The following is a 16,230-nucleotide window of genomic DNA, read 5'->3' as shown; positions in this document are numbered from 1 at the left end:
TATGGGACTCTCTGTGCTTCTTGGACTTTGCTATGTTAGGGAAGTTTTCAACTATAATCTTTTCAGATATTTTCTCAGACCGTTTCTTTTTCTCTTCTTCTGGGATCTCTATAATTCGAATGTTGGTGAGTTTAGTGTTGTCCCATAGGTCTCTGAGATTGTCTTCAGTTCTTTTCATTCTTTTTTTCTTTATTCTGCTTCTTGGCAGTTATTTCCACCATTTTGTCTTCTAGCTCACTTATTTGTTCTTCTGCCTCTGTTATTCTGTTATTGATTCCTTCTAGTGTGTGTTTCATTTCAGTTATTGTGTTGTTCATCTCTGTTTGTTCTTTAGTTCTTCTAGATCTTTCTTAAACATTTCTTGTATTTTCTCGATCCATGCCTCCATTCTATTTCCAAGATTCTGGATCATCCTTACTATCATTACTCTAAATTCTTTTTCAGGCACATTGCCTGTTTCCTCTTCATTTATTTGGTCTTGTAGATTTTTACCTTGCTCCTTCATCTGTGACATATTTTTTTTGCCGTCTCATTTGTTTTTCTTTAATGAGTGGGATTGTGTTCCTGTTTTACTGGTTGTTTGGCCTGAGGCTTCTAACATTGGGGTTTGTAGGCTGTTGGGTAGAGCTGGGTCTTGGTGCTGAGAGGAGGAACTCTGTGAGACGTCACTCTGATGAATATTCCCTCGGTCTGAGGTTCTCTGTTAGTCCAGTGGTTCGGACTCGGAGCTCCCACTGCAGGAGCTTCGGCCCGACCCCGGACTTGTGAACCAAGATCCTGCAAGCCGCCTGGGGCGCAAAACAAACAAACAAACAAAAACAATGATAACAAAGTAAAAAATAAAATTAGACTAGGAAACTAACATATCTGTTAGGAAGAATATAAAAATAAAAATTTAGATGAATCAACAACAAGAATGCACAGTTGTACCATAACAGTGAAAAAGAGGAGGAGGGGGAAAAAAGGGCGCGGGGGAGGCCTTGGCTGTGGAGGGCGGGGTCTAAGCAAGGGTGTCCTTTGGGCGATGGACGGGGCCAATGCTCAGGTCCCACAGGGCTGGAAAAGGCCCTGGGGGCTTTGGGGGCTGGGGCTTAGGCTCAAGGAACAGAAGGGGCCCAGGTGTGTCCCCCACCCCTGGTCTCGGAGGGCAGGGGACCTCACCTGGGAGCCCAGCAGGCTTCCTGGGCTCAAGTGGGCAGGGCAAATGCCCTCCTCTCCTTTCCTCTCCTGTTCTTCTGGTCTGTGAGGGCCCCTCCCACCTGCCTCTCCTGATCTCCCCGGTCTCCCTCCTATGCCCCCAAGGACCCACATGGCCCGGAGCGGGGTTTGGAGGGCAGGGGATTGGCCTGGGAGCTCAACAGGCTCCCTGGGCCTGAGTGGGTGGGGCAGTTGCCCTCTGCTCCTCTCTCGCTCCTCCTGGAGGGCCCCTTCTGCCTGCCTCTCCTGATCTTTCCTGCCTCAGGGGTGCTGATCCTGTCTGGCCTTCGCTTCTCCTCCTCCCTCAGTCCCCCTATGTCCTACTGGTTCACTTTGGGGTTCTTCCCATCTCCTTGGGCGTCAGAGTCCCCCACCAGTGGCTGGTGGGTGCCCTAGTTGTGGGGAGATGCTAACTCCGCGTCTTCCCACACCACCACCTTGACTCTGCCTTCTAATTTCATTCTTTTACATGTAACTATCCAGTTTTTCCAGCACCACTTTTTTTGAAGATAATGTGTTTTCCCCATTATATATTTTTGGCTTCTTTATCATAGATTAATTGATGATAAGTGTATGGGTTTATTTCTGGTCTCTCTTTTCTGTTCCACTGATCTATGTGTCTCTTTTTGTGCCAGTACCATGCTGTTTTGATTGCTGTAGCATTGTAGTATACTCCAAGGTCAGGTAGCATGATACATCCAGCTTTGGTCTTTTTTCTTAAGACTGCTTAGGCTACTTGGGGTCTTTTATGATTCCATATAAATTTTAGGATTGTTCGTTCTATTTCTGTGAAAATGCCATGGGTATACAACTGTGTGCTTCTGTTCCCCCCCTTCTGTCATCCTGTTGTTGTCTTTCCTTTTATGATGTGCACATATACTACAGACACAATACATTGTTATTATATTTGCTTTATTTATTTACTTTCTATAAATTTATTTATTTATTTACTGTTGGCTGCGTTGGATCTTTGTTGCTGAGCACGGGCTTTCTCTAGTTGCAGTGAGTGGGGGCTACTCTTCATTGCGGCGTGCGGGCTTCTCATTGCGGTGGCTTCTCTTTGTTGCAGAACACAGGCTCTAGGTGCGCAGCCTTCAGTAGTTGTGGCACATGGGCCCAGTAGTTGTGGCTTGTGGGCTGTAGAGCTCAGGCTCAGTTGCTCCGCGGCATGTGGAATCTTCCCGGATCAGGGCTCAAACCTGTGTCCCCTGCATTGGCAGGTGGATTCTTAACCACTGCACCAGCAGGGAAGTCCCTGTATTTGCCTTAGACAGCTCATTATCTTTTAAGACAAATTTAAAAATGGAAAAGTAGTCTTTTCTATTTAGGCACATTTATCATTTCTTATACTCTCCTTTGTATACATCAACGTTTTCTTCTTATGTCGTTTATATTTTCTCTGTTGCATTTCTTGTAGCACCAGCATGCTGCTAAAGAATTCTCTCAGCTTTTGTTTCCCTGAAAAAATTATTTCATTGCTTTTTGAAAGGTGTTTTCAGTGGGTGTGCAGTTCAAATTAAAAATTTTTCTCCTTTCTGAATGTCATTCTACAATTTTATGGCTTGACTAGTTTCAGATGAAACCAGGTATGTTAGGTTTTTTTTTTTTATAGGTTTCTGTATATGATGTGCCTTTTTTCTTCTGGCTGCTTTTCAGATTTTCTCTTTATTACCAGATTTTAGAAATTTGTAATGTGCTTTAGTGTGATTTACTTTGTGTTTGTACTGCTTGTGGTCCATTGAACTGCTTCAGTTTATGGGTTTATATTTGGAAAAAATTTAACACTTTTTCTTTGAGTATTTTTCTGTTTACACACCCACCTCCACACCCGAGCTCCAATTCAGATTACACTTTGTTAGACCTTTATTAACTTTATTCCACTACTTTATGTTAATCTATAGACATTGAGGCTCTGTTTTTTTTTTCTTTTCCTCTTTGGTAATCTCTCCCCACCCCCATCCTTTTTGTGCTTAATTTTGGATAATTTATATTGTTATGATTTCAAGTTTATTGATCTTTTATTCTGCACTGTCTGAAATTTTCATTTTGGATATTGTATTGTTCCTCTCTAGAAATTTTACTTTTTTAGTATCTTCCATTTCTTTCCTTATTAGGTTCGTGTGTGTGTCTATTTTAATCCTTGAATATATTGAACATATTCTAATAGCTAGTTTAACCTCACTGTCTGCTAATTCATTATCTTTGTTGTTTCTAAAACTATCTGTTAATTGATTCCATCCCTCCCGCCCCCCCCCCCACACTTCTGGTTATAGAGCACATTTTTTTTTTTTGCTTCTTTGCATTTCTGGTAATTTTTGATTGGATGCTTTCCATTGTAGTTTTCACATTTTTGAGTGTTTAGATTTTGTTGTATACTTTATTGGAGTGTTGGGTTTTGTTGTGGAAGGATTCTTTTTTTGTTGTGGAAGGATCAGATTGGTTCTGTCAAGTTTTGTTTCTAAGCTTTGTCATGATGAATCTAGAGTAACCTTTTTTATAGGACTATAGTGGGGGAAGGGTGAGAAACACATAACATAAAACCTTCTCCATTAACAAGTTGGTAAGTGTATAGTATAGTATTGTTAACTATATGTGCATTGTTGTACAGCATGTCTTTAGAACTTTTTCATCTTGTATGACTAAAATTCTGTACCCATTGCACAGCAGCTACCCTTTTCTCCCTCCCCCTGGCCCTGGCAACAACCATTCTATTTTCTGCTTGTATGAGTTCATTTAGATACCGCATATAAATATAATCATGCAGTATTTTTCCTTCTGTGAATGGCCTATTTCACCTAGCTTAATATCCTCGAGGTTCATCCATGTTGTGGCATATGACAGAATTTCCTTCTTTTTTAAGGCTGAATAATATTCCATTTTATGTCTATAGAGAGCATATATTTTTTTAATCTGTTCATCCACTGGTGGACACTTGGGTTGCTCCCTCCTTTTGGCTCTTGTGAATAATGCTGCTATGAACACAGGAGTGCAAATATCTCTTTGAAATTCTGTTTTCACTTCTTTTTGATCAATACCCAGAAGTGAGTTGTTGGATCATATGGTAACTGTATTTTTAATTTTTTGAAATGCCTCCATACTTTTTTCCATAGTGACTGCACCATTTTACATTCCCATCAACAGTGCACAAGGGTTCTGATTTCTCCATGCCATCACCAACGCTTGTTATTTTCTTTTCTTCTTTTTCTTTTTTTTGATAGTGGCTATCCTAACAGATGATGTCATTATGGTTTTGATTTGCATTTCCAGGATGATTAGTGATGGCGACGATCTTTTCATATACCTGTTTGCCATTTGTATGTCTTTGGAGAAATGCCTTTTCAAGTTCTTTGCCCATTTTTAATCAGGTTACATGTTTTTTTGTTATTGAGTTACAGGCGTTTGTTGTATATTTTGATATTTTTGGATACTAACTCATCAGGTATATGGTTAGCAAATATTTTCTTATGTTTCATAAGTTGTTCTTTTATTCTGTTGATTGCAGAAGCTTTTTAGTTTGATGAAGTCCTACTTGTCTATTTTTGCTTTTATTGCCTGTGCTTTTGGTATCATATCCAGGAAATCATTCCTAAGACCGTTATGAGGCTTTTTCCCTTTATTTTCTCCAGGCAGCTTTATAGTTTCAAGTCTTTATTCTCTTGCAGTGGAAATCCAGTTTTCCCAGCACTATTTGTTGAAGAGACTGTCCTTTCCCCATTGTGTACTCCTGGCACCCTTTTCAAGGACCATTTGACTGCCTATGTGTGGGTTTATTTCTGGGTTCTCTATTCCATTGGTGTACATTCCTGTCTTTATGCTAATACCATATTATTTTGATTACTGTAGATTTGTAATATGTTTTGAAGTCTGGAAATGTGAGACCTCTAGCTTTGCCTTTCACATTATTTTGGCTATTCAAGGTCCTTTGTGGTTCCATATAAATTTTAGAATTGACTTACCTGTTTCTGCAAAAAATACCATTGGTATTTTGATAAGGATTGCATTGAATCTGTGGATTGCTTTTGTTAGTATGAGCATTTTAACAGTGTTAAGTTATCCAGTCAGTGAACATGGAAGTGTCTTCTGCAGTTTCTTTCAGCAGTGTTTTATAGTTTTCAGTGTACTTGTCTTTTGCCGCCTTGGTTAAGTTTGTTCCTAATTATGTTATTCTTTGTGATGCTATTGTAAATGCGATTGTTTTCTTAATATCTTTTCTGGATTGCTAGTTTTAGAAGTGAAACTGACTTGTGCATTTTGATTTCGTATCCATCAGCTTCGCTGAATTCATTTATTAGCTCTAACAATTTTTCTTGTGGTATCTTTAGAATTTTCTACATATAAGATTGTGTCATCTGTGAACTGACATAATTTTACTTCTTCCTTTCTGATTTGGATGTTCTCTATTTCTTTTTAACGTTTAATTGCTCTAGGTAGGACTTCAAGTACTATTTTGAATAGAAGTGGCAAGAGTGGGCATTGTTGCCATGCTTCTGATCTTAATGGAAATCTTTGGGTATGATATTAGCTGTGTGCTTTTCATAATGGCTTTTATTATGTTGAGGTAATTTCCTTCTAATTTTGTTGAGTTTTTTTTTTTTATCATGTAAGGGGGTTGAATTTTGTCAGATGCTTTTTCTGCATCTATTGTGAGATGATCATATGATTTTTATCCTTGTTCTGTTAGTGGTGTAGCACATTGATTTTTGTATGTCAACCTATCCTTGCATACCAGGAATGAATCCCACTGGGTCATGGTGATGATGCTTTTAATGTGTGGTTGAATTCAGTTTGCTAATATTTGTTGATGATTTTTCATCAGGGATTTTGGTCTGTAGTTTTCTTATAATGTCTTTGGTATCAGAATAATGCTTGCCTCATAAAATAAGTTTGGAAGTGTTTCCTTCTCAATTTTTATGAAATGTTTGAGAGAGATTGGTGTTAATTCTTTTAGTGTTTGGTAGAATTCTGCGGTGAAGCCATCTGGTTGTAGGCTTTTCTTTGTTGGGAGATGTTTGATTACTGGTTCAGTCTATGCACTAGTTTCAAGTCAGTTCGTATTTTCTATTTCTTCATGAATCAGTCTTGGTATGTTCAACTTGTTGGTATATATTGTTCACACTAGTCTCTTTTAACTCTTTATTTCTGTGGCATCAGTTTTGATGTCTCCTCTATCATTTCTGATTTTATTTACTTGAGTCTTCATTTTTTCTTAGTCTGGTTAAGGGTTTGTCAGCTTTGTCAGTCTTTTCAGGAACCAACTCTTAATTCCATTGATTTTTTTTTTCTATTCTCTTTTGTTTATTTCTGCTCTAATCTTTACTATTTCCTTTCTTTCAGTAACTTTGGGCTTAGTTAGTTCTTTCTCTAGTTCCTTGGTATGTAAAGTTAGGTTTTTATTTGAGATTTTTTTTTCTTGTTCTTAGTGTAGCCATTTACTTCTATAAACGTCCCTCTCAGTGGTGCTTTTGCAGCATCCCTTAAGTTTTGGTGTGTTGTGATTTCACTTTTTAAAACATTTTCTGATTTCCCTTTTCATTTCTTCTTTGACCTATTGCCTGTTCGGGAGTGTGTTAATTTCCACATATTTGTGAATTTTCCATTTTTTTCTTCTGCTATTGATTTCTAGTTTCATTCTCTTATGGTCAGAAAAGATACTTGATGTGATTATTTTCTGACTCAACATGTAATCTCTCCTGGACAGTGGTCTGTGTGCACTTGAAAAGAATGTGTGCTCTGCTGATGTTCGGTATATGTCTGTTAGATGCCTTTGGTTTATTGTATTGTTTAAATCCTCTGTTTCCTTATTGATCTTCTGTCCTATCCATCATTGAAAGTTGAGGCATTGAAACCTTCTACTATTATTGTTTTGCTATGTGTTTCTCTAGTTCTGTTGGTGTTTGCTTTGTGTGTTTGGGTGCTCTTTTATGGTGTCCTATAAGTCCCTTAGGCTTCTTCTTTCTTTTTCCTTTTTGTGCCTATGAATGAATAATTTCAAATGACTTGTCTTTAAGTGCATTGATTCTTCTGCTTGATCAAGTCCACTGCTGAGCTCTTCTGGTAAATTTTTCATTTCAGTTTCAAGTATCCCCTGCTTTTCAAAAGTTTGCTTTATAACACTTCCCTTTTATGAAAGACCTACATTAGGACCAATTTCCATTAACCAAAAGAAATCTGAAGAGGATTTTCACTTCTACAAAAAAAAGGCAAAAGGTGAAAATAGCCTTCAGTATTTTTTTTGAATGAACTGTAATAGAAGTGGTGTGCACCCTGAACAGCGAGAGTGGCACCCCTGGCAACTACAGTCAGCATCACAGCATCAAGCCGCCTTAGCTTTGAACTGTGTCTGTGAGTATCTGTGTTTCATCTTGCTTTATTTCGTGCATCTTCACTTTTTCACTTTATGCCATTTTGGCTTATGAAAGTTTTCACAGGACCAGTCAACTTTCAGATGGTGGGGGAAACCTGTATTATATTCTTCATCTCCAGAATTTCTGTTTGGTTCTCTTTTGTGTTTTATGTCTGTGCTGATACTTTCGTTTTGTTCATGCATCATTTTCCTTAGTTCATTGAGCATCTTTATGATGGTTATTTAAAATTTTTTGTCAGGTAATTCATACACATCTGTTTTTTTAGGATTAGTTTCTGGAGATTGGCCATGTTTTCCTGTTTCTTTGTATGCCTTGTTACTCTGTTGGGATCCATGCATTTGAAAAAACAGTCACCTTGTACAGGATTTACAGACAAGCTTCATATAGGGAAAGCCAGATGTTCCTGCACTAACTCACCAGCCAGCCCAGCTAGAGATTCTGGGGACCTCTTAAAACTTTTCTGTGGATGGATCTTCTCTAGACTTATGAGTATAGTTAGAGATGTTTTGCTGGTTTCTTTTTTCATTACTGTGTAATCTTTTGCTGCTTCTTGTATCTGTGGTACTTCAGAGTATTTGGAATTGCAGCAAACTGCCCAGCTCTTTTTTGTTCCTAGCGGCCCCCAGGCACTAGAGTATGCCAGGTCCCATCAGAACTCCAAGTCAGGCAAGGTAGAAGCAGTCCCTGGGGCAGCCCCTTGGAAAGCTGAAATACTGGTTGCATCCTTCTGTCTTCTCTTTCTCTCCAAATGAGAAGCCATTGAGTTATATCGGCCTGCATCTGTATTGTGGGTCTTCTGGAGCAGTGTCCCAGCTCTTTTTTGTTCTCGTTAGTCTCCAGGCATTTAGAGTATGACAGGTCTCTTCAGTACTGTGAATTGGGTGAGATAGACACAAGTCCCTTGGGCAGCCCCCTGAAAAGCTGGAACGTTGGATGCACGTTCTTCCCCAAGAGAAGCTGAGAGGTGGGAATTTCTCCTGCTTGCTCCCAGGGGAGGGGTAATGGTGAATGAGTGACTACTCGTGCAAACCGTCACCTTTGTTCTCAGCCACTCCAACCTGGTCCCCTTTCTTGTCAGTGATTAGATTCAGGCAAGATGGAAACCAGTCCCTGGGGCAGCCGCATGAAAAGGCTGAACATTTCATATGTGTTTCAGTCTTCTCTTGCTCCCTCCCCCGGAGTACGGAGTGTCTTTCTGATTATGTGGTGCTGAGCCAGGGGTAGGAACTCTGGAAAGTGAGGGCCACAAGTTTTCTACTGGCTTTGATGTGGCTGGTTTTGTGCTTGCCTTGGGGTATAGGAGCATCTTAACTAGTATCTGGATTTCTCACAAAGGGAATTGGTTTATGTATTGTTGTTGATTTGTGTTTCCATGGGAAAAGTAGGGTCTGGCTTCCTGTTCTGCCATCTTGCTGACATCACCCCACTCTCTATGGCTAATTTATTCATATACTAAGGTATGACGTTCTGGGGTGTCTACTCAATGCCCATGCATTTAGTGAGGTTCCTCCAACCTGCCTGCTAGGAATTTCATGAACTCTTGGCGCTTTGTTACCTCTCCAGTTATTGTTCTTTCCCTGGAAGTTGATCTTTGTTTGGCCTTATGGATTTTCACGCCCGTGTATGTGCAGACTTGCCTTCAGTCAGAATCGAATGGATTTGTATTCATATTTCTGGAGGTCTTTCTGTATGTAGCATCTTTCTTTCTGGTACTCTGCCCTACAAATTCTAGCTACCTGGATTGCCCTGAACTCTGATCTTTGTTTCTTCAACTAGCAGGACTGTTGGGCTTTTGGCTTTCCTCCCTGCACTGTGGTCCAAAGTCTGAAAATTTAGAAAGAGTTGTTCTATATTTTCCCCTGGTATTTTAGTTGTTTACAGAAGGAGGGTAATTCTGGATATTGGTTACTTTCTCATGGACAGAGATGGAAGTCTACTCTATATATTTTAATTATGTCATTTTAGGGAAGAAAGACTTGACTTTTTATGAAATCAGTGAACTCAGCTGAAAAATTAACCTTTACTTCCATTCTTTTTTTTTCATGTTTCTTTGTCACATACAGTTGTCACTGATGTCATTCTTTATCTAAGAGGAATTCAGTGGAGAATACTTGCAATAATGATAATTTATTTTATGAGCACTTATTTTTCATACTCTACCTGTCATGATTCAATAGGCATTGTCTACTAATCACCAGTTGTCACAGGTTCCCTCAAGACTAAAAGCTGCTCTGGGTCTGTAATTGTTCTAATGACACAAAAGCCCCCAGAGCTTAGTAGAAGCCAGACTTAACTATCGTGTTCTGCTATCATCCTGGATTGACTAGAATTGGTGACCCAGAATCCTAGCCACTTTGCTGTTCCTTTCCTTAAACATTTCAGGACTTGTCATTTAAAATTCTTTAGTCGGTTTTCCTATGTTAGCTTTTTGGGTGTAGGTAATGACTGCATTTGCATATCTGCTGCTATTAAGGTTTGAGTGGGGTGCAGTGGCAGAATGCAGGACAGGTAAATTGATCCAAATTCATGCTATTAAAGAGTACATTTGGGGGGAGAGGGCCTGGACTTAACTCCAATCCATAAAACACCATTAAGTGAGAATGTTCTCACTAATAGATCCATCTGCTTAAGTGCCAATTTACTTTGCACTTGAAGTTTTTCTGACTTGATAATTGAAGATGCTCAAAATATTTACTGCTAGGTGAAATCATTGGCTTTTAGGCCCTGTTAAATTACCACGATTTTAAAGATGGACCAGCAGTCATTTTTCTTTTTCTTTTGTGGATTTTTGACTCACAAAATTATTTGAGGCTTGTGTTGTAATAAAAAGCAATTTAGGGCTTCCCTGGTAGCACAGTGGTTAAGAATCCACCTGCCAATGCAGGGGACATGGGTTCGAGCCCTGGTCTGGGAAGATCCCACATGCTGTGGAGCAGCTAAGCCCGTGTGCCCCAACTACTGAGCCTACGTGCCTAGAGCCCGTGCTCCACAACTAGAGAAGCCACCGCAATGAGAAGCCCGTGCACCGCAATGAAGAGTAGCCCCCGCTCCCAGCAACTAGAGAAAGCCCATGCACAGCAACGAAGACCCAACACAGCCAAAAAAAAGCAATTTAATTTTACTAAAAAAAAAAGTGAAATGTGAAATGTTCTGTTTACTGACTTTTTCTAAATTAAGAGGCAATGTAAGATGCTTTTAGGCAAATCGTCAGTATTATTCTTCTTTATCATTCTTATGAGGCAGCACTGTGAAGCAAGACGGGAGAAAAGAGATAGTTACACATACAGAAGGGACATATAGTTATGCAGAACTGCCCTTATGGAGATGCTGGAGTGCTGGTTGTTTGTTGGAGGGATGTTATTCTCTTATCAGCTAACTGGTCACTTAACACTGGACTTAGAGGCAGAGGCCAGCTTTCTCAGCTTTGAAAGGATCCTTCGAAAGCATCTCCTATACCTTTCAAACTTGGAACTGGATTTTCTTTTTTTCTTTTTTTTTTTTTTTGTGGTACGCGGGCCTCTCACTGTTGTGGCCTCTCCCGTTGCGGAGCACAGGCTCCAGACACACAGGCTCAGTGGCCATGGCTCACGGGCCCAGCCGCTCAGCGGCATGTGGGATCTTCCCGGACCAGGGTACGAGCCCACGTGCCCTGCATCGGCAGGCGGACTCTCAACCACTTCGCCACCAGGGAAGCCCTGGATTTTCTTTTTTTAATTGGACACTTTAGAATTATTTTTGACATGGTTCATTTTCTCATAAAATCCTTAAGATCACATGCAAAATGGATTGGTTTAAGTTTTAGAAACTTGCTTTTTACTGTCAGGATGCTATGCTCTTCTGATATATGAAAGCCAGCAGATGGCTGCATCCTGTTTGAGATTAGAAATACCTCCTTCCCCAGGCTTGCTTGCCTCTTTGAAACTACCCTTTATTTCATTGTTTTATTCTTCCCTCCCCCACCCTATACACATGGCTCATAGTTGGGCTTTTGGGTGGAAAAACAAACTTCACAGGTGATTTAAATAAAGCCAGCTAGGAATACACGGTTCAAAGTTGTTCAACTGCTCTACTTTGATTGAAATATCATGGTTGCTCACTAGAGAATAAATTATGCTGGTCTGCAGTTCACCAGTACATATTTGGTAGTAGACTGGTAAGTTGAAATTAAGCCAAGGGCTTGATCCACTTTGGACTAGTGTCTGGTTCTCCATGTTTAAACAGAAAACACGTATAAGATTATGCAGAAGAGAAAGCAGTAGCCTCATTTTACATACTCTGATACAGGTGATCCTATTAATTAAGTACATATTGGTATTACATAGGTATATATAATAAGTGCTTCTTATAAGCAAATTATAAATATTTTAAATAATTAATTAGAAATATGTTAAAAGCTCGGGCTCTGATACATGCCTTTGCCACCTATTAATTCCATAATCTTGGGCAAGTTGGTTAAGCTGTATGCTGCATTTTCCTTCTTGTAAAATGGGACTAATAGTACCGACCTCAGGGTTGCTGTATGGATTGAAAGTGTTAATACAGCTAACATGCTTAAAACAGAGTGCACAGTAAGTACACAATGTTATGTTAAATCGAATGAAATTGCCAATATTTGTCCTTTTTTGACTTACCAAAAGTTTCATATGGTTCAATCTAGTACAAAAGCATATTAATTAAAAAAAATAATTGTTGTTCAATCAGAATCACATATTATGGATGTGGCTTACTGATCAAAATCCATTGGATTTCTCTTGAAGACTGGGGATAGAGCCTGGCAACTAAACTAAAGCCAACAATAATCTCTGCAGGTGACTCAGATGAGCAGCCAGGTTTGGGAATTCTTGACTTACAGTATCACTCAGGAGAGTTTATATACTGTGGAGAGAATAACATTGATAGTCAAGAGAATGAGTCTAGAGAGGAATTTTGCCTCAGGATGAATCATATTTCAGGTCTCATCCACATCTGGTTTAGGTGATATTTAGATGAGAGTTTGGACTTCAGACTTTAGAGTTGATGTTGGGATGAATTACGACTTTTGGGATTGGTGGGATGGGGAGAATGTGTTTTGCATGTGAGAAGGACATGGATTTTGGGGGTAAGGGGTGAAATGCTATGGACTGAAGTGTGTTCCCTCCCACCCCAGAATTCATAAGCCCTCAGCCCCAGTTTGATGGTATTTGGAGGTGGTGCCTTTGGGAGATGCCCCTGATAGTGGGATTAGTGCCCTTATAAGAAGAGATGTAGAAAAATTAAAAAAAAGAAGAGCTGTAGAAAGCTTGTTCTTTCTTCTCTGGCCATGACAGGACACAGTGAGTAGGCAGCTGTATATAAGCCAGGAAGAGAGTCCTCACCACAAACCTATGATACTGGCGCCTTCTAGCTTCTGGAACTTCTAGCTTCCAGAACTGTGAGAAAAGAAATTCCTGTTGTTTAAGCAACCAGTCTGTGGTATTTTTTACGGCAGGCAGAGTAAGACACCTAATTCCTCCCTCCAGTCCTTTGTATCACTGCTGTCATTCATTTTACTTACACATAAGCATATGTATATTTACATAAGCATAAATAATCTAATTTGCTGCTATTATTATTTTGAACAAACTATTGTCTGTTACATCAATTAAGAATGAGAAAAAAAGGTTTTAATTTTACCTGTACTTATTCCTTCTGGAATTGCTCTTCTTTTCTGTATGTGGATCCAAGTGTCTGGCTTATATTATTTTTCTTTTCTCTGAAGAACTTCTTTTTTTAACGTTTCTGGCAATGTCAATCTACTGGGAGCACATTTCCTTAATTATTGTTTGTCTGAGAAAGTCTTTTATTTCTCTTTCACTTTTGAGGGATCATTTTGCAGAATATAAAATTCTAGGTTGGTGGGTTTTTTCTCTCTTGCTTGCATGGTTTCTGAGAAATCAGATTTAATTCTTACCTTTGCTCATCTGTAAGTAAGGTGTTCTTTCCCCTCTGGCTTTTTCCAAGATTTTTTCTTTATTTTTGATTTTCCACAGTTTGAATGTGATATACCAAGTTGTGGGGTTTTTGGCATTTTTCCTTCTTGGTGTTCTTTTAGCTGCTTGGATCTGTGGTTTGGTGTCTGACAATCTGAGGGAAATTCTCAGTCATTAATGCTTCAAATATTTCTTGCTTTCTTTCTCTTTTTCTTCTGTTTCTGGTATTGTTATTACGTGTATGTTACACCTTTTATAGTTGCCCTGCTAAAAAATGTTCTTGAATATTGTTCTGTGGGGTTTTTTTTTCCAATCTTTTTTCTTTTTGCTTTATAGCTTTGGAAGATTTTATTGAGATATCCTCAAGTGCAGTGATTTTTTTTTTCCCTCAGCTGTGTCCTGTCTACTAATGAGCACGTGAAAGACATTTTTCATTTCTTCTACAGTTTCTCATCTCTAGCATTTCTTCTTTTGATTCTTCCTTAGAATTTTCACCTCTCTGTATACATTACCCATTTCTTCTTGCATGTTGTCTACTTTGTCCAGTAGAGCCCTTAGCATCTTAATCATAGTTGTTTTAAGTTTCTGGTCTGATAATTCCAACATTCCTGCCATATCTAACTATGCTAATGATGCCTGCAGTTTCTTCAAACTGTGCTTTTTGCCTTTTAGTATGCCTTATAATTTTTTCCTAATAGTGGGACATGATGTACTGGGTAAAAGCAAGTGTAGTAAATAGGCCTGTAGTAATGTGTCATGAGATTGGTGGGGGCTGGGTAGTGTTCTATATTCCTACAATTAGGTCTGTCTCTTAGTGAGCCTGTGCCCTGGACTGTGAACTTCACAAGTGGTTCTCAATTTTTTACCCCCTTAGGTGGGACAGGATGGCTAGAGGTAGCTGAAGTTGGTTATTTCCCATCCCCCAGGTTAGCTGGGCTCTGGTAATAGCCCAATAGAATAGGCTCCAGTAAAACTGTTTCTCTTGAAGTTAGGCCTTGTTAAGAAGAACAGAGTGCTCTTGTGTATTTCAAAATGATTTACTTTTCCCCCTCTCCCTGCAGAAGAACTAGGGAATTTTTTTCTTATAGTCACTGTGAGAACCTGGTAGAACCCTTGGAGCAAAAACTCACATAACTGTGTGGCCTCCCCTCCCCAATGCCTGGGTCCCCATTGAGTTTTTAACTCTCAGACTTGTCCACACTGAGCCTCCAGCAATTGGTCAATTACAGTTCAGATTTTCCTATGCCAACAGTGGTTCCAGCAGAACCTCTTTCTCTGGTTCCCATGGAAGTTTCTGGTCTGGTACGTTATATTTCTTTGTATCCATCCTGTCTGTCTCTTCAGTTTTGGAGGCAGCAGTTTACCTCATAAGGTCACTTCTCTGATGGATCTCGGAAGGATTATTGATTTTTTAGTTTGTTCAGCTTTTTACGGGTTATTAGAGGGAGTGATGACTTCCAAGCTCCTTATGTGCCAAACTGGAAGTCCTCGTTTATTTTTCTTTGCTTCCCCAAAGAACTTCACTTGTTGCCTGATTTTTCTTTTTCATAATGTGTTTCATTGTTCCTGGGTGCTCTTACTGAGGCTGGCATGACTTGTTCACTTCCAGGATGTCTGTACCCGAAATCCTACTGCCTCCTTCTCCTTAACTAAACTGAATCCTTTAATGAGGCCCCCTCACTAAGGTGAATTTGTGCCAATAGCAAATGGTACCAGTAAGGTACCATTGTATTAGTCACATTTGGGGAGATCATTTTATGCTGCTTTGGGTGTGAAGAATTAGTTCATGCCAATTTCCACTTAAATTGTTAAGACTTAATACATTGTCCTTAATACACTGAATTGTACTGTAATTGCCTCACGCTTTTTTAACTCCTTGAGGTCAAGAATCTTCCCTCTTTCCTTAGTGTCTGCCACAAAAGTATTTGTAAAGTGTGGGATGAAGGGTATCATTTACAGAGTTAGGATGTAGAAATCCCTAATTTGATAATCCAGGTATATATTATTTCTTAACACATGTATAGATCTTATTTCAAAATTTATATTTTAGAATGTTAGGCAGTGGAGATATCTGACATGTTTATACAAATTCATCCTAGGTCTTACGTGTATGTTTCCTTCATTTTACAGATGGAAGATACAGAGAGTGATACATGTTGCTTATAGAGTTGTGATATGCTAGGGACTCAATTATTATTATTTGATATGTTTCCCTTTTCTAAAAATGCTATTTAATCATATTTGCAAATGTGTAGAGATAGAGTAGAGGTACTAGAATTTTGAGATTATAATGATATACCTTAGATGATGGAAATATTCTAGGGTTTAAGTCAGGTTTTGTTAGAAGTCAGAATCCAATAGTCTTATACAGCTTAAGTAATTTATTATGTTGCATTTGTGTTTTTGCAGACTGTTCTCTTTGTATAAGAAAATTTCTGTCCTATAAAACACAATGTCCAACTTGCTGTGTGGTGAGTTTTTCTTTTCTTTTTTTCCTTTAAACTAAGTCGTGCAGATATTTCTGCTTCATGTATACACAAAAGCCCAGGGAAGATGTATAATTATTGAATTAAGCTATATCAAAGACAGTTTCAGAAAGGACTTATAAAATACATATATGGAGAACTGGGCTTTGTTCAACTTTTCATAAAGATTTCTGATAACCTACATGTATTTTAGGAAGAAAAAACTAATTTTAAGATCAGGACATAGCACACTTT

At 39.0% G+C, this 16,230-nt stretch overlaps 1 protein-coding gene across 5 annotated transcripts in view; it reads left to right on the top strand.

Annotated features, from left to right (window-relative positions):
• The window catches only part of RAD18 (RAD18 E3 ubiquitin protein ligase), a 115,709-nt gene that overhangs the window by 15,402 nt on the left and 84,077 nt on the right, over nt 1-16,230 (top strand). For all 5 annotated transcript variants that reach the window (XR_016394755.1, XM_089919586.1, XM_089919588.1 and 2 more), the window contains exon 3: nt 15,920-15,981. Coding sequence is in view for 4 of the 5 variants with exons in the window: in XM_089919586.1 (XP_089775712.1) it covers nt 15,920-15,981 (62 nt within the window). In the remaining variant the exon portion in view is untranslated. The remainder of the gene's footprint in view (nt 1-15,919; nt 15,982-16,230) is intronic.

Source organism: Delphinapterus leucas, chromosome 10 (assembly GCF_059928025.1).
Source record: "Delphinapterus leucas isolate spDelLeu-1000000601 "Yukka" chromosome 10, BTC_Dleu_Yukka2, whole genome shotgun sequence".
NCBI classification, from domain to species: Eukaryota; Metazoa; Chordata; class Mammalia; order Artiodactyla; family Monodontidae; genus Delphinapterus; species Delphinapterus leucas.
Note: the sequence above shows the minus strand (reverse complement) of the source record. Positions and strands in the feature narration are given on the sequence as shown.